Genomic DNA, 26348 nt, shown 5'->3' on the forward strand with positions numbered 1-26348 from the left:
GTTCAACAACGCAAAGGGGAAATTTCCCACCGGCACCACCTTGCAGGTCAAAATGTAAGACTGGTTACACACTACGACTACGACTATGACTATGACTACGAGATACGAACGGGTGCCGCTTTAAGGAGCTTCGCCCCTAAAAATTGGCAAATCCTATGTACATTGCGAATCTATGATATGCGAAGCACGAATGAGGAAGGTTGATATGTCACTTTAAAATGAGCACGACGCAACGGGGTGGAGGTAAATTAGGCCATACAGGACTTCCTTGTAGTGATTATCATGTTTGAACGTGTCATTTACCTTCGTCATCTTTTTATGTCACCTCATACTAAATTTGGTATAAGTGGAGCAAGCGAAACGGCCACAAGCGCATCATGAATGGTCCGATACACTCCGACGTAACGTTGACGCATGTGCACGCTGGGCAATGCAACGCTGTGCTAGCAATGCGAGTATTCTATAGTTTGATGCCAGGCACGACCGGCGTTCGTCGGCGCGGTCAGAAGGCAACCGGCGCGAAATGCGACATAGTGCATTTCGCGCAGACGGCATTACCCAAACAGCACTGCATCTGCTTTTATTCGTGACAGAGGGACGCCCGCCGCGCTTACACGTGCATGCGTCTAACCAACGCAGAGCGACGCGCGCTTGCGAGTATAAGGCAGGACCGCCGCCTGGCGTAGCAACGCCGGCGTGACTCGACGAATTTAACGACGGTGAGCGCGCGCACCGCGTCACGTTGAAATGTATTGGCGCCTTGACTGTGGCATGTAGTCATGTTCTCACATAACACGCATCTCATGATTATCATGTTTGCACCTGTCTCATACTTTCGTCATTCATTTATGTACTGCAATACAAAGTTTGGCATATGTGAAGCTAGCGAAATGACTGCGAGTGCATCATCAGCGTGGCATGTAGTCATGTTTACACGACCCGCACCTCATGACTATCATGTTTGCTCCAGCATACACTTCAGTCATTCATTCACGTCCCGTATTACCAAATTTCGTATATGTAGAGCTAGCGAAACAATTGCAAGTGAACCATGAGCGTGGCGTGTAGTCATGACTCATGACCTACATGGCATGGATGTGATGATTTCTACGTTAGGGTCTGTTCCTTGCGTTCACCATACAGTCATGTCATAGCATACCAGTTTAGTAATTCTTCTCACCTTCTGGATTGCGCATATATTCCCGCCATCTGAAATAAAATGATTGTAAGCGTTCGCTCTGTTCCGTCTGACCTTTTCTGAAACATTTCGGGCACTAATAATGCAGATTTATTCTAGGAAAAAATGTTTAAACATACCTACACAATCCCAGCCTGGTAGCTCAAAGACACGCACAAGCCTGCCCGGTACCCGACAAAAAATTTTGCCTACCCGAGCCGGTACGGCTTGATCGCAGAATGGGTCGGACGTAGGCCACAGCCAACAAAGAGGGAACGCAAGCACGGAATAAACCACAATATATCTTAAGTGGCAAATATGTTCGCTTTCACGGTGCATGCTTCGCTAGCAATTGAACTTGTAGAAGCAGAAATTGCTTGCAAAGAAAATTCATGGTAGAAACAATTGAACTGATATTCTGGATTTAATGATTGTTACCTTGGCAGTGGTAACCTGTTCCTTTTTTCTGTATATAATATGGTGATGCAATCTAGAAATACACGGACACTTATCTGGTCGGGAGTGATCAACTAAGGAAAAGATGAGGACACTGAACACCAGCACTTATAATTTCAGCTTTCTTCAAAAAAAATCAAACATCTGTAAATCAAACTTGAGATAAAATCAAATGTCAAACTAAGCTGCGGAGCTAGAATTGTGTACGTATGTAAAACAGTTATAGTTATTTGAGCAATTTTTCATACTGTTTGCTTGGAAAAAATACCAAAATATCAACCTTATAAATATCATTATATTTGTAGGCCCATTGCCAGAGAAGTTTTTTAAGAATGAAATGAAAAATTGAGAACGCTTTTCATTCAGCACTTTCACTGAGTTTTAAACAACCTTCAAAAACATAGCAGGTATCAAACCTAGCCACTGCCCTTAAGACGATTTCAAAGCCAAAGGCATCGCCTTTTTCTTCTCATTAAATAAAATGATTCTGCTAAACCACCTTCCGAATGTTTTATAGATCCAACATGATATTGAACTGCTTCAAAAACACAAGGCACTTCACCTAGATCTAGTGGAGCTTTGGCTTATGTTTCATCTTCATTCGATTGATATCAGACCCCTCTAACAGATCTAAACTTTGCAAGGTGGAGTGCTCTGTTTTTGTTCTTACAGGGTAAGATATTAAAGGCTTAATGCAAGAAACGAGCAGCAATGACCACAATTTTTATTTCATGGTGCCTCTCTTTTGAAATATTACTCATCATCACGAGGTTTCTTGGACGAAAATCCCGGGTTAACTACCGAAGGAACCCACATAACCAAACACTGATGTTCACCATTTGTAACCTTCGCTCTCCCACCGGTGTGCCTCCCCCCTTCCTTCACAAAGGTTGTAGTACGCTGACTCATATTTAATTGAAGGCCAAATATGTGCATTTTGGTTGTTTTATTCTTCAATACTTCGAATGGTTGAGAAAAGCTTTCATTTATGTGACTGACACTCCTCATTTGCATTTCTTCTCAGGACCACTGTATATGGAAGCGCAAGTAAGTACATATTGGTACATCATTCAGAATAATTTATACAGTTTTATAAATGTCTCCAACATAATCAAGATGTACATGTCAACAGTCCCATTGCAAGAAAACATTGGTTCTTTCAAACATATTTGTAATCTGGGCAATAACTTCAGAAGACAATGCCACAATTATTACTGCGCAAAGTAATTACAATGGGTGGTCCTACCCCAATATTTTTATGGTGCTTTAGGGATATCCTAAGCAGTAGCAGAAGAAATGACGTAGTTGCTTGATCGATATAAAGGAGCTGTACAAAGGAGTCACAACATGAACAATTCTTGTGAAACAAAACGATCACACGCTATACAAAATGTCTATGTCAAGCACAATCTTTACGACAGTGTTCACGGATTCTTCTATTCTGGATATCATATGGTTTCGACAGCCAAACATATTGCACAGCATGTAAAAACGAAACACCTTATTGGTAGCACTTGTGACTTCTAGCCGATGTCACAAGCGTAGACTTAGGTCAGCGGTATGTGGTCATGAATGGTATTCATCAAATTTTATCGCCTCAATAAATGTTCCAAAGTTACAAATGGTGCTCGCGTTTTACCTCGGAATGATTAGGCTCCTGGTAGCCAACTTGTCATGCGCACAGACGCGAACTGTTTAACTTTACAGCGAGGTGTGGTATGAGTACTAATGACCACAAGTTCAGGCTAAACCCCGCTCTTTATAAAAGTACCAGTTGCGTCAGAAGGGTGAAATATTAAATGTTATAGCAAAAATTGTATTGTCACACAAAAATACTCACTGTAAATGAGGCCTTTCCCCTTGATATATCATATAGGCAGACTGCGCAGCACCCGTTAATGTTCTTTGGTGAGGACCATGTTTGTAAAGAGCATTCAGTGCCACGAACAAACTAGAGGAGCGGCACGGGTGCGTGCCAATCCTCTAGCTTGGTTGTGAATGCTAGCATTTTAAAAGGGAAGCATTTTATACCGGGAGCTGTGTCACTTGTCCTGCGGTGCCTATCTGAACCTCGTGCATGCGCCTTTATTCTATTTCCTGTCCTGCGCTACCTCCTCTCTCGCCTCGCAATGGCATTTGGCAATGGCACACGCAATTAGCTAGCTTCCGATCGCTTGCTCTCTCTCTCGTCTACGCATCCCCCTGGCAGCGTTTACACGCTCATTGCGCATGCACGCCCCCTGCCCGTCTCTCTTTTCTCCTAAGCCCCCCCCCCCCCCCCCTCATGATCACCTCGAACTCTGACGTATGAAGCGTCTGCTAGCATGTTTTTCGGTTGAATGAATGAATGCTCGCACTTAACAGCCGTTGACTGTTGACCCTTTATACATAGGCACCGGATCTTGACGTCCAAGGTGGTGCCCGTTGGATATTCTTTTTGTGCGTTCTTAAAAACCTAAAATTGCAGCGTGCACATTAACTAAAACAATGCAACCACCTCCCCGTAGGGAACCTTTCGAAAATTCTAATGTATTTCTTGCGCCCACAGAGACTACCATTGCCTTCGGATATTCGCCCTCAACTTCCGCCATCGCCTTCAGAGGCACCGAGCCAGTGAACAATCGAGATTGAAGAGCGAGCGGACGAGAGAATAGGGCGTCTGCGTTCTCGGCTCGGCGTTGGCGTTTCACAGCAGCGTCTCGAGCGCACCTATCCGCATTCTATGAAAATGAGTTATTCGGAAACCTGCAAGGTGGCGAAATGGTTCTGAAAGGGCTTCGGGCTACGAACGGGTGGTTGTCCTCTTTTTCCTTTGACATGCTCATGTTTTTGAGAGGTGCCCAGTCAACGAATGTTCAACAGTAACTGGCGTACGGACGGGTGAGTGGGGCTCTGGGACAAGAGAGAGAGCGAACTATGAGATATGGAGCAGTAAAGCAGCGCACACACCCTCTCCTACAATCTCTGTTACCACTTGCATAGGTTGCTAGGGGTAGGAAAGGCGCGTGCGCCCACAGTTATTGCTATGAGAGAGGGATGAACAGCGGAGATATAATACCTGGCAGCGTGCGGACACCGCCGCGGACAATGTTGGATGCAAGAGAAAGCTCAACCAAAAATGCATTTGCATTTAGGATGGACTACAAGTCTCTGTGTAAAATCGGTGTTTTCAGTCTCTTATTGCACATAAGCAGCGATTGACACGCACCAGAAAACAACACCGGTCCATGACAGCGTGTTTTGCGCCTCGGCAGACATTTCTCTTGTGGAACGCTGCGATGAGCGCCAGGTTGAACACCGCCACCTGTGTTATTGTTAGCACCAGCGGAATCTCTCAAATAAAGTATGCCACCTCACGCTCAAGCGAGTTGATTCCCCGCGGATTTGCAGCCAGACGTGCTTCCCTTTAGCAGAGTTTGGTGTACTTTCACAAAGGTGTACGTAGCTCTAGACTGTAATTTCACGTTATGGGTCGTAGGCAAAGCACATGTATTCAACCTACAGGGTCCTAAGACTGCGGTTGCCATTCGCCTGATCATCCGTGTGACATATAGGCACCCTATAGTCTGACGAACGCAGGTGTGAGCAGCGCTACCAGCGTCAATCGGCACGGCCCCACGGCAACCGGCGCGAAATGCGACAGGCTGCATTTCGCGCCGATGCGTTACCCAAACAACACTGCGTCTCCCTCTTTTCGTGACAGAGGGATGCCGGAGGCGATGAAAGGCGCATGCGTAAAAGCAACGCAGCGCGGCACGTACCTGCGAGTATATGGCAGGACCGCCGTCTGGAGTGGCAACGCCGGCGTGATGTGACGAAATGAACGCCCGCGGGCACGTGCACCGCGTCACGTTGAAATGTATTGGTACCTTGACTGTGCCGTGTAGTCATGTTCTCACATGACACGCATCTCATGATTATCAAGTTTCCACCAGTCACATACATTTGTCATCCATTGACGTCACGTAGTACCAAATTTGGCACAGGTGAAGCTAGTGAAACGGCCGCGAGCACATCAGGAGTGGGGCATGTAGCCATGTTGTTACATGACACGCATGTCATGATTATCATGTTTGCATGTGTTATTTACCTATGTCGTCCGTTAGCATTGCATAATACTGAGTTTGGTACATGGGAAGCCAACGTAACTACCACGAGCGCATCATGAACGTAGCATGCGTTTATGTTGTTACATGACACGCATCTTATGTTTATTATGTTTGCACCAGTATAATACCTTCGTGATCCATTGACGTCCCATATTACCGAATTCGGAATTAGTGAAGCTAGCGAAACGGCCGCCAGCGCATCATGAGCGTGGCATGTAGTCATGTTGTTATATGAGCCGCATCTCATGATTATCACGTTTGCACCAGTCGCATGCCTTCGTCATCCACTCACGTACCGCAATACCAAATGTGGAATTTGTGATGCTAGCGAAACGGCCGCGTGCGCATCATGGGCGTGGCATGTAGCCATGTTGTTACATGATGCGTATGTCATGATTTTTATGTTAGGATGTGTCACTTGTGTTCGCCATGCAGTCATGTCATACCGTACCAGTTTTCCAACATGACATGTGAACGAAACTACCGCAAAAGCTGCAGAACCATGAATTGTAAATCATGACATTCATGACATGTGATGATTTCCATGTTATGGCTAATCAGATATGTAATTAATACACTCATATTACGCCATACCAGGTTTATTATCGATACCATTCATTAAACGACCAGGGGAGCTAAAATTCGTAGGCGGATAGATAGATAGATAGATAGATAGATAGATAGATAGATAGATAGAAAGATAGATAGATAGATAGATAGATAGATAGATAGATAGATAGATAGATAGATAGATAGATAGATAGATAGATAGATAGATAGATAGATAGATAGATAGATAGATAGATAGATAGATAGATAAATAGATAGATAGATAGATACGCTCAATGTCGCCGAATTTCGCTAAGCAATTCTTCGCATTTATAAAAAAGGGAGCATTTTTTTATATTTGCGCGGTGAAAACACGGGCGCTGCTGTGGAACTACATTCACTCGTGGTAGGATGCCCGCGTTTGGCTCTGTACCAAGTATGGTGTATCTTATTCACGTAAAATATTAGTCATTGTGTACAAGTTTAACCTTGGTACTCTGTACTCGCGCTATCCCATGCGTCACTAAATCGACATCAAAAGAATTGTCTTAGTTTGACTGATAATAAATTAGTGAAAGTTGGGATAATGTCGTGTACCTGGAAATGAATACGCTGAACAATTATAAAGTGGACGCCGCGTTTACGACTGATTTATGTTCGTCAGAAAGCACGTGCTGATTATGCTGGCACCAAGAACGATTGCAAAATTTCAGTTTGGTGTATTGGCATCGTGCCATAAGTGAGTTCGTTTCTAATGACGTCATCCATAAAATAATTTACAATATGCTGTTTTTCTGCTGCAGATAACTTTTTTCATTATAGTTAAAGATTGACTGGTCACATCAATTCTGCAAAAAGCAATTTATATTTCAGTTCAGACTGTTAACTTCGCTTTGTTCATCAGCTTAATGCCCACAGTTTATATTCGCGACATGGCGACACTACTTTTCATTTAAACACTATATATACCCCCCCCCCCACATAATCTCATTCATGAGCTTGACAACCGCATCTTTCATTCATGACCTGGGAATACGTGTGCACCACATTTGCGCCTTGAAATCTAGCTAGGGCCGAATGTCGACGGTCTTGTATTCGGCAATTCTTTCAAGTGAAACATGTCGCACTATAGGAATGTTTCGAGAAAAATCCATTTTTTACATAGTATTATCTTCGCATAAAACATTGCATTGATTCTAAGTGTCACTTTTGGTGCTTTCTTTACAGAAAACTTTCACTCACCTTCTGGCTGGAAAAAGGAAATCACACGTACCTTCGATATTTCGTTGGCGGTAAGGCTGATTATTTTGAGAATCATTATTTTTGATGTGATAATGCCAGCTGCTTTTCGGGAACCATGGCAGTAGTGGGTAGTAATATTCAACAAAGGAAAAATGATTCACGTGAGAACAAAAGCAGGAATTCCTGACGATAAAAACAAAAGCGTGCGAAGGTCAACTTACTACGCGAGCATGAAAAACAGGACCAACAGCATAGGCTATATTACATTGAGGTAGGTCACAGATGAGCCATGGCATGCATGCAGATAATCTTAAGTCAAGATGGGAGCCGGCAGATACAAACACGTAGTGCGATAATTAGGGTTAACAGTGGAATTGCCTCAGACAGGCTGGAAGACGTTTCGATAGGAGGACCTGTTTTTGTCAAAGGCGCCTTGTCATCCTTGATGTGTTGGTTTTAAGGGGTTCATTTCCTGGTGATGGCGCGTATCCCATTTGGTAACCGCCATCTGAAAAGAATAATTGCAGCCACCGCTTTTTAGCACACCGCTCCTACTTTGGATGGTTTTCCCCCATCTTCTGGGAACATTTTGAATCAATCTAACCTAGCTTTAACTGAAGCGACGACTGCACTCATCTGCCTTAAAGATTTTTTCAGTTCAGATGGCGATTACCAGTAGGGAAAAGCGCCATCACTAGGAAAAGACGTAACTGCTAATCGCCTTAAAACGAACACGCCAATGATGACAAGGCGCCTTTGACAAAAATGGTTCCATCTATTGAAACGCTGGCCGGCCTATTTTAGGCACTTTCTCTGTTCACCTGATTATCCCACTGCGTACAGTAAGTAGTAACTGATGCGAAAAACGTATACAACATACTGAACAACAGTTCATACCTCGAGCGAAACAATCAACAAAACAAAATGATAGGAGGTAAACCGAATAAGAGTATCCATCAACAAAAACATACCACAAAAGGAATCATTACTCATATGCACTGCTAGTTGTGAAAAGTAAGAAAAAATTAAAACGTCTGCGTCATATATCACAGAGAATCCTTCACCGCTTTTGTGAAGCGGTGAAGGTGATGTCACAGGAAAGCTTGTTCCGCTCTGGGAAAAAAATAACAAAAATCGATATAGGTTGTGTTCGCTCATCGCCTTCAATCATCATAGTGCGTTTCTTTTTTTCATGGGCCTTGCGCTCTTGTACTGCACGTAAGCAGTGAAGTGCGTAATAATGATTTTGTTTCCGATATTGTAAAGCATTTCCCGGTGGCACAGTTTCTGGTCGAGACTTCGAAGTTTGCTGAAATTCCCACGGTTAGTTATGAGCCCTCGCAAGCCGTAGGTGCTGAAGATGAATTTTTCATTTTTTAACACGCTCAGTGCAGTCAATGTCACGCTTGTTGTGCGGGTTTCTAACTACGTCTGCAATTTATAATAACACTATAGCTACTTCCTGTAGGATACAAGCTTAATTTTTGAGTGCGAGACATCATACAATTTCTTAGTGACTGAAGTTTTCTCAAAGCCTTCGAAAATATTTATTGCACGTGGTTACTCCAGTTTAGCGTGAAAGAGACAAATAATCCCAAATATTCACATCGGTCTGCCGAAGCTAAACGAACTACACTCTAAAAAAAAGGGAGCGAGAATGGAGAAACGGGCTCCGTTCCTCCTTCGGCGCAGCGACTTCCTCCTTTTTGGGCGCTTTACCCGTCGCACCCTCTCGCGGCAAGGACCAAAGGAGCAACGTTCCTCCTTCAGCGTTCAAGTTACTCATCAATCACAGGGGTCTTGCTCGCGCGCATGCGCACGCCAAGCCTATAGCCGCCCGCGGCCAGTCGCGAGCGATTGCTTTAACCTAAGATTGTTGTAAGCAATGCAGGAATGACGTTTACTTTTGTTTTATTAGTATAGAGTAAAAGCCTCTCTTTTTTTTTTTATCGTCAGGCACTCGCACGATGCTCCGCACACTTCCATGTGTGTCTCGTGTGGTTTCATACTACCAATTTGTCACGAATACAAGGAGCTCTGCTTCCCAAGCAGTCTTGATTTATCGATTACCTTAGAGTGTAAAAAAAACTAATGATTTTTTTCGGTGTCGACATAGTTGGTAAGCCCACGCATTTTTAGTTTCGCACGGCACCAACAGCACTCATGAATTCAACGAGGTGCGTAAAAAAGCATCACACTTATTTTTTCAACAGTGTAGAAAACCTGATACCACTCTACAATCCATGCGTGAAAGTACGATCATATACAATTGATAGAGTTATACGTGCCACTACCACCATATGGATGTTCTTTGCAGTTTACCCCCATTCGAATACGGCCGCCGTGGCCGTAGGTTGTACCTGCGTCCATCAGCATAGTCACACGACACCCAATAAGGCTATGCTACCCCGGCAGGTGAAAGCACAAAGTCAAACAGGCTGCGAAGTTTCTACGAGCGTTTATTCGCCAGACTAGATTACAACCATCAGAAACTTTTTAAACATCATCATAACTAAACTTTTGTGAAAAGTGAACCAATGACTTCTGTAGGTTAAACCAAATTCTCAATCGCATTCGTTTTGAATTGCCCATGCCAGCACTGAGAAGTAGGAAGGAATTATGCACGCGAGCAGTATGTCTTTCTCGTCCATGATTCTCCTTTGTCGTGAGAAACTCAACACAAAATGCACTTCTAGTAGCAGCTGTGCACAGCAAGTAAGTACTAACGCTCACTCACCTTTGTGAAAAGAGTATTCCGAATCCAGAGTAATAACCACCACAGGCACAGCGCTAACAACAAAATTGTGGCACGCACTATGATTGCAAGTTGACACGCGAGGCGAATCGCGAGAGGCATCTGAAGCAGAAAAGTATGCAGGCACAACATTCTATAAAGTTATAGTAAACTTGCGCACTGCAGCGATAGTTCCTCCACTCGAGTATGAGAGCTCCCGCAACGCCAACAGCCACTGTCATGGCTCACGAAAAAATACCGTCGGATGCGAGGTCATCGCTTATTTATCTCGCAAGACCCGCGTTGTAACGTACGTATACACTGCTAGGACGGTCGTTACCGCATTAAAACATTGTCATTGAAGGGCTAGTGGTGTACTATATCCATGGCTAACGGCCACACTTGTGGTACGCACGTAAAAAGAATATAAGCAAACGTTAAGACGAAACAACTAAACGAGGTCAACGTGACCACAGAACACCTACCACGACGAAGACAAAGTTTGGTCTGCATGCTGCGCCCTCTCCAAGTAAGAAGAAAAAAAAAACGTGACCTCCGAAATGGCTAACGCGTGGCAAGTGTTTGCACTCTCAGAGGCTTCAAGAAAAAAAAAGTAACTGTGGCAGTGGTCGACAGATGGCGCAGCGTTCGAATTGCCGTTAGGCATTCTAAGCACGGCTTGGGGCACCCGCCTTCGTGAAAACCTGATAAGCTCTAGTAATTATTCCGTTCATTACTGTGCAACCATTGATTAACTAAAGTTTACCTAAGCATCAGATACAATATATTTACGTGTGCGCATGTTGTGGTATTGATAAAAAACGTGAAAAAAAGTGTAAGAAAACCTACTTGTAACCTGTGCCACTCAGGTCAGTTGAAATTCGTCGCTATATAAGCTGGCGCTCTTTCAAAGTAGAGTGTGAGTAAACACGTCGAGGTGTGAGCCGTTGGTTTTGAATGGTTGATTGTGCTCTTGTTGCGTACTTGTTAGCGTATACGCTGGTGTACTTGTTGCGTACTATTTGTGTACTATATAAGTGACCATGTGTGCATGTGTAGCTATATAGATTGCATCAGCACTTAATAGGCTTTCGGTGTCCGTAAGTGGTCTTGAATGGGTCGATGCGTAAAATATCCGCAAGGGAGCCGTGATAGTGGGTAATAACAACAAACGTCGCGGCAGTCAACTTTTTTTAGCTTTGATCAATCCCTCCAGATGGCGCCACCTACCACCTACTTCATTGCTTTGACCTCTCACACCTCCAGCCATTTATATATCGTTGAACATCTATCTATCAAAGCTGCACTACGGATTAGGAATTGTTTCGCTGCGATCGAGTGTACGGTTTGGAGGCACATCTCGTGACCTGCGGACCCGTAAGCGCATGGATAACGTCGCTACACTATGTGAATCTGCGAGAAATAAATACAGCAAGCCTAGCATGCACTCTTCAGGTGAGGGCTCTGCCGAAACCGTGTCTTTCGGAGTGAACGTGGCTTCGCTGACAGAACGAAACGTACTTGCTCCATCGTTCTATTTCGCGATGTGTTCACCGCCGCAGGTTCGTCTGCTTGTTTTTATAATAATTTCGTTCAATATCAAGCTCAGCGGGACCGTTTTTTGTAACTTTCAGTGCCGTGTACTCCTTACCAGTCGAGAATCGTTGCATTTGCTAAGCCTACTCGCTTCGCCGGGGGGCAGCCATGTTGATTTTCATAAGGAGGAACGTGTTTCTCCGTGAATGAAGGAGCAACGTTTCTCTATTTGAAGACGAACATTGGGGACATCGCCGTTCCTCCCTAAATGGAAAGTACGTCACTCCATTTTTTTAAGAGTGTATATTCATGTTATGTGGGCTAGCGAATGGTTTTCCCGTGTAACTATAATCTGAACACACTTGGAAATGTTTGAGCGGATTGTCTGGTCGAGCGCCTGTAGTTAACCTCGCACTCTAAAAAGTTGTTGACTATTTGTTGATCTTTCTTGCACTGAATGTGCATGTATGATGCGCATTTGTCTGCAATGAAAAAAAGCCCATTTATGAGGTACAATTATTATAAATACACAAACGTAATGAGAAAGTACACAACCTTAGGAAACGCCTTAAAGAAAGATACAAAAACAGAGCACGAGTTGCCTACTGAAGCACATTAGTTACGCTGTGTAACATATTAGCAAGCCAATTCGCTATATGAGGGTTGTCAAAAACACATCGGATCTTTTACACAAAATGTCCATCTGTCACAAAATTGAAGGCTTTTCAAAAATCAAGATAATAATTGTCGACCCTTCTCAGGCATTACCAATAAATATTTAGAGTGTCAAGGAGCTGCGTCGTGGGCGAACGCTCTGCCAAAAGCCTAGCAGATCACTCGAAAGATAAATATTCTCCTCTAAGAAAAAAAACGGAGATGCTTAACAATAAAATGTTCGAAAGCATTGCTACATGTTCACAGTGTTAAAACTGGTTCATTATTTTGGGTGAGCAGTCAGTGTTATCATTAGGAGCCCCTCTCTTGTTTTTCATTGTAAAGGTGCTTCTGTTGTCGCCATGTTGTGAGTTAAAATTATCTTCAGGTACTTCGCGAACAATCAGCGTATTTCCGCCGGGACATATTTGGTATCCCATCCTAAGTGATATATCTTTTTTCGTATTATTTCAAGTGTTGCCGTTAAAAATGAACCTTTTGTCGATTTATGAATCAGGGATAACATCAATAGTTTCAAGATATGACAAAGACTGAAATGGTGGCAGCAGAAATTCCACAAAGATTCAACTGCTGAAACATTTGCCATCGCTGAAGATAACTTAATCAAGACATATAATATTACTGAGACAATGCGCATGTACCTCAGGCATTATGCCAGGGTTCCTTACCACTAACTGGCTAGCCTCGTTGCTGAAAGGCTCTGCACGACATATGGGGCCATTGTCTGACAGCACCACACATCACTTATATAGGCGTATGGACGGGCATCAAAGCCACAGCTTTTTACTTGGGGCTTGAGCCAGCTGCAAGTTTATGTCATTGATCCCAGAAACGCGGAAAAATCCGACCTACCGACACATTTCTGAAAACGACCGAGTCTACTCCTACTGGACCAGAATACAGTAACCACGTGCACATCTACGAGGATGGCTCGACTACGTCGTCCAGTTTAGCTGGAGCAGTGGTTATACCTCCACAAGGGGTAACTCTGTGTTTTAATACTTTACATGCGACGATGTCCAAGGTGCCAGAACTCGAGGCTCTGCGTAGTGCGCTGGAACTCATCAATTACAAATATAGACCAAATAAATGGACTGTGTTTTCTGGCTCTAAACCGGCATTACAGTGCCTGCAGTCAGTCTTACGACACGAATGCCACGACCAGTTGACATGTGAAACTTCACCAACTTTTAATACAAAAACGCCACGACATACTCTTTCGGTAGTTACCTGGGTGTTGTGGCATCAGCAGATGTGATTCTGCAGATCATGCTGCTCACAAGTCACAGCAGAAAGCAAACAACGTTCTGATTTCACTTTCAAGAGCGAGTGCTGCGAGGCAGATTTGTCAAATGACCCACTATCTCACACTGACTGAGTGGAGCACACCAAGCATACGACATATCAGACTACACAAACTTGACCCTTCACTACAATTGCACCCTGCAACCAGCCTAGATCGACGTGAAACTTCACTTCTTTATCGCCTTTGGCTGGGAGTTGCTTTTATGAACTTCCATACCTCGTTAATCAGACTGACTGACAGTGTGACGTGCAGTGTTCGCGTTACCAATAAAAATATCAAACACCTGCTGTGCCACTGTCCTGGATTCGCCTCTGAGAGACAAGTACTTGCCAATGAACTGCAATGACTGGATGATCGGCCTCTTTCTCTGCAGGTGCTCATACAGCACCGTCCACATCCCTAGACAGCCCACAAGGCTGTGAAATGTTTTCTGTGTTTTTAAAGGACGGCGCGTTTGTTGGAAGACCCTTGAGTTGCAGTGGAGGTCTACACGCTGCAGTGAATTTACTGCCTGTCTCTTCCTTTTTCTTTTTGTTCTCTTTCCTCTTTCTCATTTTCTTTGTCCCCTTTCTTAACCACCCAGTGAAGTGTCGCCAACCGGATGTGTTTTTGGTTGACCTCCCGGCCCTACTCTCTTTGTTGCTTCCTTCCTTGTTGATAACAAACAGCCGGCTTATCGGCCTATAGTTCTTCGATCCTTTGATAACGCATTTTTCCACAGCTGCAGAAACAAAAACTGAAGCAAAACCCAGAAGTTTGAAAAGGCTTCAACTTGAATTAAACTCGGAGGAGCAAGAAGTGGAAAAGAAAATGATCGGGTTACCTTAAGGAACGAAAATAGAGCCTAGTTAGTGACTGAACAAACGTCTTTTAAGAATAAGCTAGAGGAATAAAAAAAACATGAAATCAGTATACGCTCTATGCAAACGTAACTGCACCGCAGATGAATGCACCTCGACTAGCACCAAGCCCAGATATGACGGGATGCTCTGACTCAATAGCAGTGGGGCGCAATTGGGGAACGATGCATTATTTTTGTGGCGGTGCTTTGTTAGCTTTGTGCTTTTGGTCAGTGACCAGTCGGATGGTCGATAAGCGTTACCAACGCAATCAGCCAGCCACGAATCATGAATAAAACTAAAATAGCTAGCATAACATGGCCCAGGCATACTTGAAAGTTTCTGGGGCTCCTGCAGAGCAGCTATACTGCGCCACACAGATGTGCCCACTTTCATCGTTCTGAAAACATAGCATGAACATAACACCCCCAAAAAACATTTGGAATTGAAATAAAACGTCTTGAATCTCACATATCTACCCTGCGCCATTATTCACGTCTCTGGTGTGCATTCGCCTACGAGTGACAGTTTTGCAAGTAGCATGTCTTCCACCATGCCAAGAGAGTGCCCCACTTTGAGATTTGTCTGCCCTTCTTCAGATTTGCTGCTCAGCAGAAACTCTGAACCACAAGTAATAATTGCTTCACTTTGCAGTGACATGGCTAGCACATCACGCACCTTGGCAATATGTTCGGATGGCCTGGTTGAAAGAGGCGCTGTAAATGCAGTGCCATAGCCGTTTGAAGAAAAATGCTTTGTTTATCAGGCTGCTGTGACAGTGTAATCGCGGGTGTTACAAGCTGCTGTTGAGTGCGCTGTCATGTTCGACTGATGGAGATAAGCAGTATTCAGCGATGCGGCGTGAACTATGTGAGGGGGGGGGGGGGATTTCACTCAGCGGGCTCGTCGCGTCCGTTGTCCTCGCCCAGATCATGCATTTTGTGCTGTCAAGTTCACCGGATAGCACACGAGGCCTAGTGAAAAGACGCACTACTGTTGACAGTGTGGTTCTCTGACAGTTTTCGACGGTTTACGTGTTTGCAAATGAAATTAAAATGAAAATACCTCAACAGAAGCACCGAAAAGAGCGCAGTGGCTTGCCGCCGGTAGCATCTTGGGCTCACACATCCAGTCAAGTTTACCATCTTGGCCGTCTTAGAAATGAGTGCCGAGTGCGAGTGTGGCAGGTCCTAAAATATGAACAATGCCCACGGGCAGGGCATGTGGCGCGTAGACAAGACATTCTCTTGTCATTAGCAGAAGCATACCAGAATTTATAAGAAGACCGACGCGCAAAAGGCACGCAAAAATGTGGCGAATTAATAAACGTCAGTATTGCGTGGGTACAACAAGGACGCAGCAAGAGAGGACAAGGTTGATTGGTTGAACAATGGGTTGGCCATTTTCTTCAATTGGGTGCAGTTCGATTATTGACAGGGGTGATGATGAAATGAAACTGACTGGGTATTCTCAAAAGAGCGGTAGTGGGTGTGTCGCGAACTAAGAAGCATGTAGCTAGTTACCAATTGCTTCACTGACCTGTGTCAAGAAAGTAATCAGTGGTTTCATTATTCCTTCATCCACCTGCAATAGTGGACATGCTTTCTAAACCGTCATCTGAATGAACTACTACTTTATTATGACAGGACCAGGATCACCACAAAAGAGGCCAGGCACCCTTGACATAGTCCATGCTACTGCAGATTGCCTTATTACTGGCACACACTCCTACAAAAACAGTGAGTTTAATCAATTTTTTATTATTGCCATTTTTATTAAAATATACTGGTATCCAGCTCAACATGACAATATGCAATTCATAGAAGAACATAAGGTTACATTTTGCATGCTCTAATAATGCATACTTCAACGAGTATTCGCGGCGATACTTGCTGAGCTTTTTACGCTTATACAGCATCACGTATACACCATCTATATGTTGGCATGACCTCGCTTTTATAAGGCCCATTATACAAAATTGTAAGACCTAATAAACAACATTATATGGCCCACCATATAACACAGCACTGCAGAGATTTTTGGCCCTGGCACGGCCCATGTTTGCCTTTGTTTAAACTCAACCTCCCAATTATGGTCTTCTGACTCGAAGCTAGGCTCGGTCCCTGTCATACTGAAGAAAAAATTGGCCCCGTGTCTGCATGTTACACAGCAAAGGTCATTGAAATACGATTGTCTTGTGTTAGGAAAGAGTGAGCGAAACGCTTATTTGATGTTCTTCGTAAGAAAATCGGTGAATTGTATTCTGGAGATGCTGCCTTAGCGTGCCTCGAGCATGCAACGGAGGCGATTGAGCGCATTAAGTCACGTCACACGTGAGACATGAGCACTATCTGGCAGTTATCTTAGCAAACCAAGCGCATACGCCCTGCGGACCTGTCTCGGAGATAATAAGCTGTAAAACGCAAGGCGACGGGTAGGTGACGCCACCGTGTCGTCTTAGCAAAGCATTGGAAACAATCGCCTTTTCGTGCAAGCATCGCATGATTGATTGAATGATATGTGGGGTTTAACATCCCAAAACCACCATATGAATATGAGAGACACCGTAGTTGAGGGCTCCGGAAATTTCGACCACCTGGGGTTCTTTAACGTGCACCGAAATCTGAGCACACGGGCCTACATTTCCGCCTCCATCGGAAATGCAACCACCGCAGCTGTGATTCGATCCCGGCTGCGGCGGTTTAGTGAAAGACGCACATACAGAATGTTGACGTGTTGTTATGGTGCCTCAGATATGCACAGTTTTGCTTTTTAATTCACAATCGCACAAATAGGAACGCTATGTCTTGAGCAATATTGGTGGGCGCTGCGGAAGGGGTCGTTCGTTTGGAGTATTGTTTGTCCACTTTGGTGCCGTTTAGGGTACCTTTAGGGAGAACAAACAGACAAATGCACAGACAGACAGACAGACAAACAGACAGACAGACAGACAGATCAAATGTTTTGCATCGAAGGTCCCCAAGAAAGGCTATCGTCAATAAAAAGATCGCCTACCCAAGGTTCGGGCCGACCGCACAACAATGCGACATAGGCTGGAGTCGAAAAAGGTAAGGTTTGCCCGAGCGGCAATCGACAGCGAGGTGTCTATATATACACGACAATCAGTCGTGCATATTTCGTCATCTATTGCACTATACCATAAAGAAATTTCTTGTAAAAAGAGGCTCGCAGTGCAAAGAGCGGAATTTATATATCAGGTGCTATGAATGCTTGGCAGTTGTCGACAAACAGGATTCGATAAACACCCGTCTGGTCTGGAATGATCATATTCTTATGGGGAAAATTTATTCACCGAGAGCTGGTCTTGCTAACGGCTTTGAGAGCGCACAGTCATGCAGGCCACCGGGAGAAGCTCGAGAGTCCAACCCACAACAACAACGTTGTCGTCTTCTTCATTTAGGTGTCAATTCAGCTGTTTCGGGGCGACAGTTCCATACACGTATCATCACCCCGGCCCGTAAGGCACCGTCTCGGTGCCGGTTAAATGAGCGAGTCAGCGTTGTAGGGCTTGAGACGAGAAACGTGGACTACTTCCGTTCTGGGTGCAGCAGCTGATGAATTCGTGGTAGCTACAATCTCGTAGGTCACAGGTGTGACCTGACGAATGACTCGGTAGGGCCCAGCGTATCGCGATAGTAGTTTCTCGCAGAGGCAATTACGTAGAGATGGGAGCTACAGGAGAACAAGAGATCCCGCAGAAAAAACGGCATCTCTATGGCGACGGTCATAAAAGAACTTCTGTGCTGTCTGCGACGACAATAACCGAGCGCGCGCTACCGCGCGTGCCGTGGGGGCCCGGGTGATCGCATCCTGAGCGTATGAATTTGAGGATGGGTGGTCTGTTGAAAGCAGTGTGTCGAAGGGCCGTAAGAGATGACGTCCGAAGAGTAGATAAAAAGGGGAGTAGCCCGCTGTTTCATGACGCGACGAGTTGAAGGCGAAGGTTACAAACGAAAGAGCTATGTCCCAATCAGTGTTGTCGGTAGATACGTACATGGCAAGCATGTCTGTCAATGTGCTGTTCAGGCGCTCCGTAAGGCCGTTAGTCTGAGGGTGGTAAGATGTGGTGAAGTTGTGACGGGTAGCACAAGATGGGAGTAGATTATTAACCACACGAGATAGAAAGTAGCGATCACGGTCTGTGAGGAGGTGAGACAGAGCACCATGCTGGATAATAATGTCGTACAGCAGGAAGTCGGCAACGTCAGTTGCGCAGCTGCTTGGTAGCGCTCGAGTGATTGCATACCGAGTGGCATAGTCTGCGGCCAGTGCAATCCATTTATTTCCAGCTGTAGAAGTAGGAAATGGACCTAGCAAGTCCAAGCCCACTCGAGAAAATGGCTTGGCTGGAACTTCGATAAGTTGAATAAGACCAGCAGGGGGAGTCGTAGGCTTCTTTCGGCGCTGGCAGAGGTCGCATGATGCGACGTAACGGCGAACAGAGAGGTAGAGGCCCTTCCAGAATACTTGTCGTCGAATGCCGTCGTAAGTTCTGGAGACTCCTAGGTGTCCAGAAGTTGGAGCGTCATGGAATTGTCACAAAACATCCTTTCGCAGGTGATGCGGTACGACGAGTAAAAGTTCCACGCCGTCGGGGTGTAAGTTGCGCCGGTACAAAACGTTGTCTTGAAGTAGGTATCTGCTAAGAGAAGGGTCAGCGTAACGCGATTGAAGGTGGTCAATGATGGTGAGCAGCGATGGATCTCGGTGCTGTTCGTCGGCCACGTTCAGAAAGTCAGTGATGGCTAAAACGCAGGCATCGGATTCCAAATCAGTGGAGCTAGGTGGATCAATGGGGTGCCGGGATAAACAGTCAGCATCACTGTGCAGCTTTGCAGATTTGTAAACAACCGAGAACGTTTACTCTTGTAATTGAAGTGCCCATCGGCCGAGTCTTCTTGTATGGTTCTTAAGCATCGACAACCAGCAAAGCGCAAAATGGTCCGTGATGACTGCGAATGGACGTCCGTGTAAGTACGGACGGAATTTCGCAATAGCCCAAACGAGGGCTAAGCATTCTCGCTCAGTGATGGAATAATTTTGTTCCGCTTGCGACAAAAGGCGGCTAGCGTAGGCTATCACACGGTTGGTGCCATTCTGTATCTAAGCGAGTACAGCACCAAAGTCATGGTCACTTGCATCGGTTTGAAGCTCTGTTAGAGCCGCTGGATCAAAATGAGCCAACACTGGTGGTGATGTGAGGGCGGTAATTAGCGACGCGACGGAATGTTCTTGGTCCCTTCCCCAAGAAAAGGCCACATTTTTTTTAGGAGATCCGTGAGGGGCCTAGCAATATCCGCGAAGTTGAAGACAAAGCGGCGGAAGTATAAGCAGAGCCTAATAAAACTGGGAACTTCTTGTGTAGAACGCGGAACCGGGTATTCTCGGACTGTACGGACTTTGTCAGGGTCGGGCTGAACACTAGTGGCGTCAACAAGGTGGCCGAGTAGTTTAATCTGCCGGCGTCCAAATGAGGTTTTCCACGAATCCAGTTGGAAACCAGCGCAACGAAAAACGTCGAAAATTGCCGAGAGACGAGACAGGTGGCTTTCGGAGGAGGGCGAGAAAACGATTACATCATCTAGATAGCAAAGGCAGGTAGACCATTTGAAACCGCGAAGAGATTCCATCATACGCTCAAAAGTAGCCGAGGCATTGCACAACCCAAAAGGCATGACCTTGAATTGGTAAAGGCCGTCGGGTGTGATCAATGCTGTCTTCTGGCGGTCGCGGTCGTCGACCGAAATTTGCCAGTATCCGCATCGAAGATCGAGGGGCGAGAAATAGTTGGCGCCGTGGAGGCAGTCGAGCGCATCATCGATTCGGGGTAGAGAATAAACGTCCTTCTTGGTGATCCGATTCAGGTGGCGATAGTTGACGCAAAAGCGCCAGCTGTTGTCCTTTTTAACTAAGACCACAGGGGATGCCCAAGGACTCGATGAAGGCTCAACGACGTCTTTACTCAGAATTTTCTCGACCTCCGTCTTTATAACTTCGCGCTCAGCATGTGACACGCGATAAGGGCGTTTGTGGAGTGGACTGGCGTCGCCGGTGTCGATGCCGTGGGTTACGGCACTTGTGCGGCCCAGGGGCGGTCGTCGACGTCAAAGATATCCAGGTAAGAAAATAGAACACCCCGGAGCGCTGCAACTTGGGAAGGTAAGAGGTCGCTGGATATCATTTTGTCGAGGAACACCTTATATTGCGACGTGATGACAGGTTTTGCCATAATCTTAGTGTCAGGGGTAAAAAAACAAATCGAACAATCGTCAAGGATGAAAAGATCGGCTAAAGTGATGCCTTGGGGAAGAACTTGGGTCGACGTAGAGAAGTTCAGAACTAAAAGTAGTGCCGTGTTGTTAGCAACAACCACTATATAATAAAACGAGGAGGACACAGACCACAAGAAAGTAAAAATGCGTTAATGCTGCCTTACGCAGAATTTGAGCCTTCTTCAGAAGTAATCAAAGTTAGGTAAATCAAACAGAACTATAAATCAAACATCAGTATAAAGCTGCGGAACTACAATGGCCTACGCATGCAGAACAGTACTAGTTACCTGAGCGATTATTCATACCGATATATTTCTTCTTTGCAAAAGTCGAAAAAGTATTACGCTATATGCACCTTCATTATTGTAGGTTCATTGCTAGAATAGTAATTGAAGAATGAAATGAAACAAAATGAACAGTTTCACACTGTTTTCAGAGGGTTTTTCTGCAATAAGTACAGGGATACAATGAAAGATTTAATAGGCAGACGTCTGGTTAGCAAGAACCTTGGAAAAAAAGATGAGGGCACTAACCACAAGAAAATAGCAAAGCTTTGGTGCTGCTACATCGAGAACGGGAGCCTTCTGCACAAAGATTGCGAAGAAGGCACCCGTAGTGGCTGCCAAAACAACCATGAAAATTATCAAGAGCGTTTCGCTGGAAATATTGTAGAAGGAAAAGCAATTTGCATGATAAGTTAAGCTTAACCACCGAGCGCAAAAAAACACAGCACACAAGTACCCATCCACTCTCTTTTTTTAGTTTGCATTGTGGTCTATAAATATTTGAAGCATGCTTTAGCGACAAAGTCAACCGGGAAGACTTGCGGATATGCAGCAGCTGCGTTTCGGATGGTGAGAACTCCCCAGGCTAAAGAAAATAGAAAAATAAAAACAAAATATTTATGATATTTTGCCTACAGTAATGTAGACAACATATATGAAGAGCTACTCACAGCACGTGCACTTTTATACGTACATAAAACCATCTGAAAATTAAAAAAAACATCACGCCATAGCATTACTTCTAAATATGACACTAATGCTGTAGCATATATTCTAGCAGGTTTTGTGGCACCTCCTAAAGCTTGTTTTTTCAGAGACATAGTGCAAAAATCTCAAATTATCAGAATACATCGCCTTAAATAGGCGATACGATGTTGCGCTCTGTACTACACCAATGTTTTTTCACTGCTTGCACTAGCCGCAAGGCTGTAGGGTATATATGCCTTGGGAAATGCGAAGGCGTTGCGAGTCGTTGTTTTTGTGTTGGAGCGAATATAGGATCTTGCGGACTTGTGCAAAATCGCCATAGCTGTGCACCTCATACTTTCATATCTCTCGTTCCCGAATATTCTGCCACTTTTTAATGTCATCTAAACAATTTCTTTGCGGGCATTTCCTTAGAGTATTCAGTAGTGTATGTTAGGCATGTTTTTTAACGTTCATGATTTTTTATTTTTCTATTATAAATGTCTACGCCTTTCTAGCTATGTTGTAGTGGTAGAAGGTAGTCATTGGGCTACGCGAGCATATGAGTGACACAACGTGAAAAAAGAGATCTGCATTTATTTTCGACGGTTGTTTTAGCTTAATATTAAAGGTACGAATGAACTTTTAGACTCCTACTGTTTGGATGCGTATGGCGCATGTCAGGGTGTCAGTGTAAGCAAAAATATTAGAAAAAATATTTTTCTTCTTTTTTCGTTATTTAAAATCTTCCGCCTTTTATGAACCAGAATCATTCTTTTTTTGTCTTATTACGGTTTAGTTTCTCAAAAACGACGTATTTCAAAACTTGTGCTGTGATCTGCCATGGCGACATACTTACGTAGGGAAGAACTCCTTGCTGTTCAAGCATCATAGCAATATGGAGAAGATAAAGCTTGCAAGCGAATGTGCAATTTGCGCATTCAAAAAAAATTGGTCCCAGAGCTGCGAAAACAAAAGAAAGCAGAGGCGCTAAGCTTTTTTTCAGAAAAATATATCTGGTTGGAGACGTCTGAGTGGTGTCAACATTGGCAAGCACCGAAACTATTATTGTTGATCCATTAAACGAAGTAGAGCTAGCCTGGATGACTTGCTAAAAGCTGTCCGGTACACATGGGTTCAAATGGCATCAAAGGATACCAATCAATCCAATGGCCTTCGCTCAAAGGACGCCAAAACTTGCTGTACATTCAACAAAACCAGTTGAATGGTGCACCTATCGTTCGTAAAAAGCAGGTCCCAGGATCCTTAATCGAGGTAATTAAACCAAGTTGTCTGGAACCAACTCATCCAGAATTAGTTTCTAAATGCCTCCATGGGAAAACTCAGAACCATAACAAGTAGTTTGGATTTTCGCGTGATGCACGTTCCAAGAATACGTTGTTTTCGGGCACCAAGCACTGTAAATATGCACTCTTGAGACTGAGTTCACTTTCAATGATGTTAGTATAGCCCGTGTAAATAGGCGTAACTAATTTAGGATTTCACCAGGGTACTGCAGAGTGCAGGGCCAAGGCAACCTTGAACTGCGTCGTCAACACTGACCTGACACGCCTGCATAGCAGGCGACAAATGAGGCTCAGCAGGCAAGATGTTTCGTTTTTCGTTGGAGCCTATTGAACGAGTCCATCAATTTGTTGTTATCTCGTTGCAATTTATGAATAATCTAGATTTTCAAATCTTTATGCGATTCTCTCGAAACGAATTCTTTGAACCTATATATATATATATATATATATATATATATATATATATATATATAAAGGATAAATATATTTATTTCCCAACAGTTTCGGGAGGGGCCCTCCCTTCATCAGGGGATGAGTTATCCATATCCTACATATATATATACATATATATATACATATATATATATATATATATATATATATATATATATATATATATATATATATATATATATATACCACACCACGATGGCCTAGTGGCTAAGGTACTCGGCTGCTGACCCACAGGTCGCGGGATCAAATCCCGGCTGTGGCGGCTGCATTGTCGATGGAGGCGGAAATGTTGTAGGCCCGTGTACTCAGATTTGGGTGCACGTTAAAGAACCCCGGGTAGTAAAAAATTCCGGAGCCTTCCACTACAGCGTTTCCCAGAATCAATGGTGGTTTCGGAGCTTTAAACACCAAAAATATGTATATATCTATATATATATATATATATATATATATATATATATATATATATATATATATATATATATATATATATATTTATATATATATATATTGTTCGTTTTTCTAAGCAACCACAGCATCCATACCGATAGTTTTTGGCCAGCATTTCTATACCTTCATAAGAAATACATTGAAGCAGAATTCGTGTTTTGTGGGGAAGTGTTTTTCTGCAACAGTACATATAATGGTTATCACAGAGCGATAATTGAATACCTGAAGCAAAAAAATCACGAAAATTAGCCGTATGATTTTTCGAGCTAAATCTGCTTCCGTTAGAATTAGAGTGCTTCATGATCACAATGATACTAAAATTATTACGCTATCTCTTACGGTTACGAAGAAAAGGGTAAATAAACAGCGCCTAAAATGCATTGAATATACAGGGCTTACCCAGTTCCCTTAAATTAACATCATAGAGTGTGGAATTCATATTAGTGTTTTTTTCAAGCCAGACGTTCAGTAACCAGTTATACTTTCCCCGACGCCTTGTTTAGTGGACCCATGCTATTCCAGCGTATCTCCACTGCTGCCGCAGTATCGAGCGTTATATATAGACCTTTGCATCGGGTGAGGATGTGCGGTCTCGCTACCAACGCATCCCTACACTCTGGCATGCGGGCCACGGCTTGGAGTGCGTTTCTTGATGCTGGTATGTGTGGCGTTATCGAGCAATTTGCCATGTATTGGGCCAACCTGAGGATTTTATTTTTAAAGACTATCATCTCTTTTGCAGTTCTTCGACGCGAAAATTTTCGTATGTATGTATGTATGTATGTATGTATGTATGTATGCATGTATGTAGGTATGTATGTATGTACAATTGTATGTTTGTCCGCCCTAACAATACTCCAAACGACACAAAATGACACACCGAACTGCCACCCCAAACCGCAGCGCCCCCCCCCCCCCCGATATTGCTCAAGTTTCAGCATTCACGCTTGAGCGATTGTCAATAAAATATTGGCAGATCACTATTGACAGTGAGAATCGGAGATATGCGAAGCATGGATGAGAAATGTCGATATGTCACTTTAACATCAACAGAACGTTACGAGGTGGAGGTAAATGATGCCATACTTGACTTCCGTGACATCATTACCAAGTTTCGATGTGTGGTTTACCTTCGTCATCTATTCACGTCACGTGATACCAAATTTAGTATATGTGAAGCTAGCGAAACGGCCGGTAGCACGCTATAAGCGTGGTAGGTTGTCATGTTCTTACATGACATGCATGTCGTCATTATTATGTTTGCACCAGTCATATATTTTGTCATTCATTGACGTCAAGTAACACCAAGTTTCGTATATGCGGAGCTAGCAAAACAGCCGCGAGCGCATCATAAAGGGCCCAATATACTCCAATGAAACTTTGACGCGAGCGCACGCTGAACACAGCAGTGCTACATTAGCAAAACGCGAGCATTCCTTAGTCTGACGCCAGATGTGACCAACGTCCGTCAGCGCGGCCCGACGACAACCGGCGCATAATGCGACATGCTGCATTTCGTGCCGATGCGTTACCCAGACAACACAGCGTATCTCTCTTTTCGTTACGGAGGGACGCCGGACGCGCTGAAACCTGCATGCTTCAAAGCTACGCAGCGTGGCACGCGCCTGAGGGTATGTGGCAGGACAGGCGCCTGGCAAGGCAACGCCGCCGTGCCGCGACGAAATGAACGCCGGCGAGCACGCGCAGCGCGTCATGTCGAAATGTATTGGGGCTTTCTCTGTGACATGTAATCGTGTCCTCACACGACACGCATCTTATGATTATCATGTTCTCACCAGTCAAATACCTTCGCCACCAATTGGCATCACTTTGTACCAAATTTGGCATATGTGAAGCTAGCAAAATGGCCGCGAACGCATCTTGCGTGTGGCATGTAGTCATGTAGATCCATGACACGCATCTCATGTTTATAGCACCAGTATCATACGTTCGTCATTCATTCTCGTCTCGTAATACCAATTTTGGTATAACTGAAGCTAGCTGAATGACTAGGTGGCTCATCATGAGCGTGGCAGGTAGTCATGTTGTTACATGACACGCAACTCATGATTATCATGTTTGAAAGAGTCGTACACTTTCGTCATCTATTCACGTGCCATAATACCGAAATTGATATTTGTGACGCTAGCGTAACGGCTGCGAGCGCATCATGAGCGTGACATGTAGTTATGTTTTTAGATGGCACGCATGCCATGATTTTTATGTTAAGCTCTGTCGCTTGTGTTCGCCT

General features: G+C 44.3%; 1 protein-coding gene across 1 annotated transcript in view; it reads left to right on the plus strand.

The window, feature by feature from the left end:
* LOC119186866 (uncharacterized) overlaps positions 1-26348 on the plus strand; it is a 221925-nt gene that overhangs the window by 142387 nt on the left and 53190 nt on the right. The window contains exons 7-9 of the mRNA XM_075869532.1: positions 2658-2680; positions 7519-7583; positions 16270-16362. Of these exons, the coding sequence (XP_075725647.1) occupies positions 2658-2680; positions 7519-7583; positions 16270-16362 (181 nt within the window). The remainder of the gene's footprint in view (positions 1-2657; positions 2681-7518; positions 7584-16269; positions 16363-26348) is intronic.

This window comes from Rhipicephalus microplus, chromosome 7 (genome assembly GCF_043290135.1).
Source record: "Rhipicephalus microplus isolate Deutch F79 chromosome 7, USDA_Rmic, whole genome shotgun sequence".
NCBI lineage: Eukaryota > Metazoa > Arthropoda > Arachnida > Ixodida > Ixodidae > Rhipicephalus > Rhipicephalus microplus.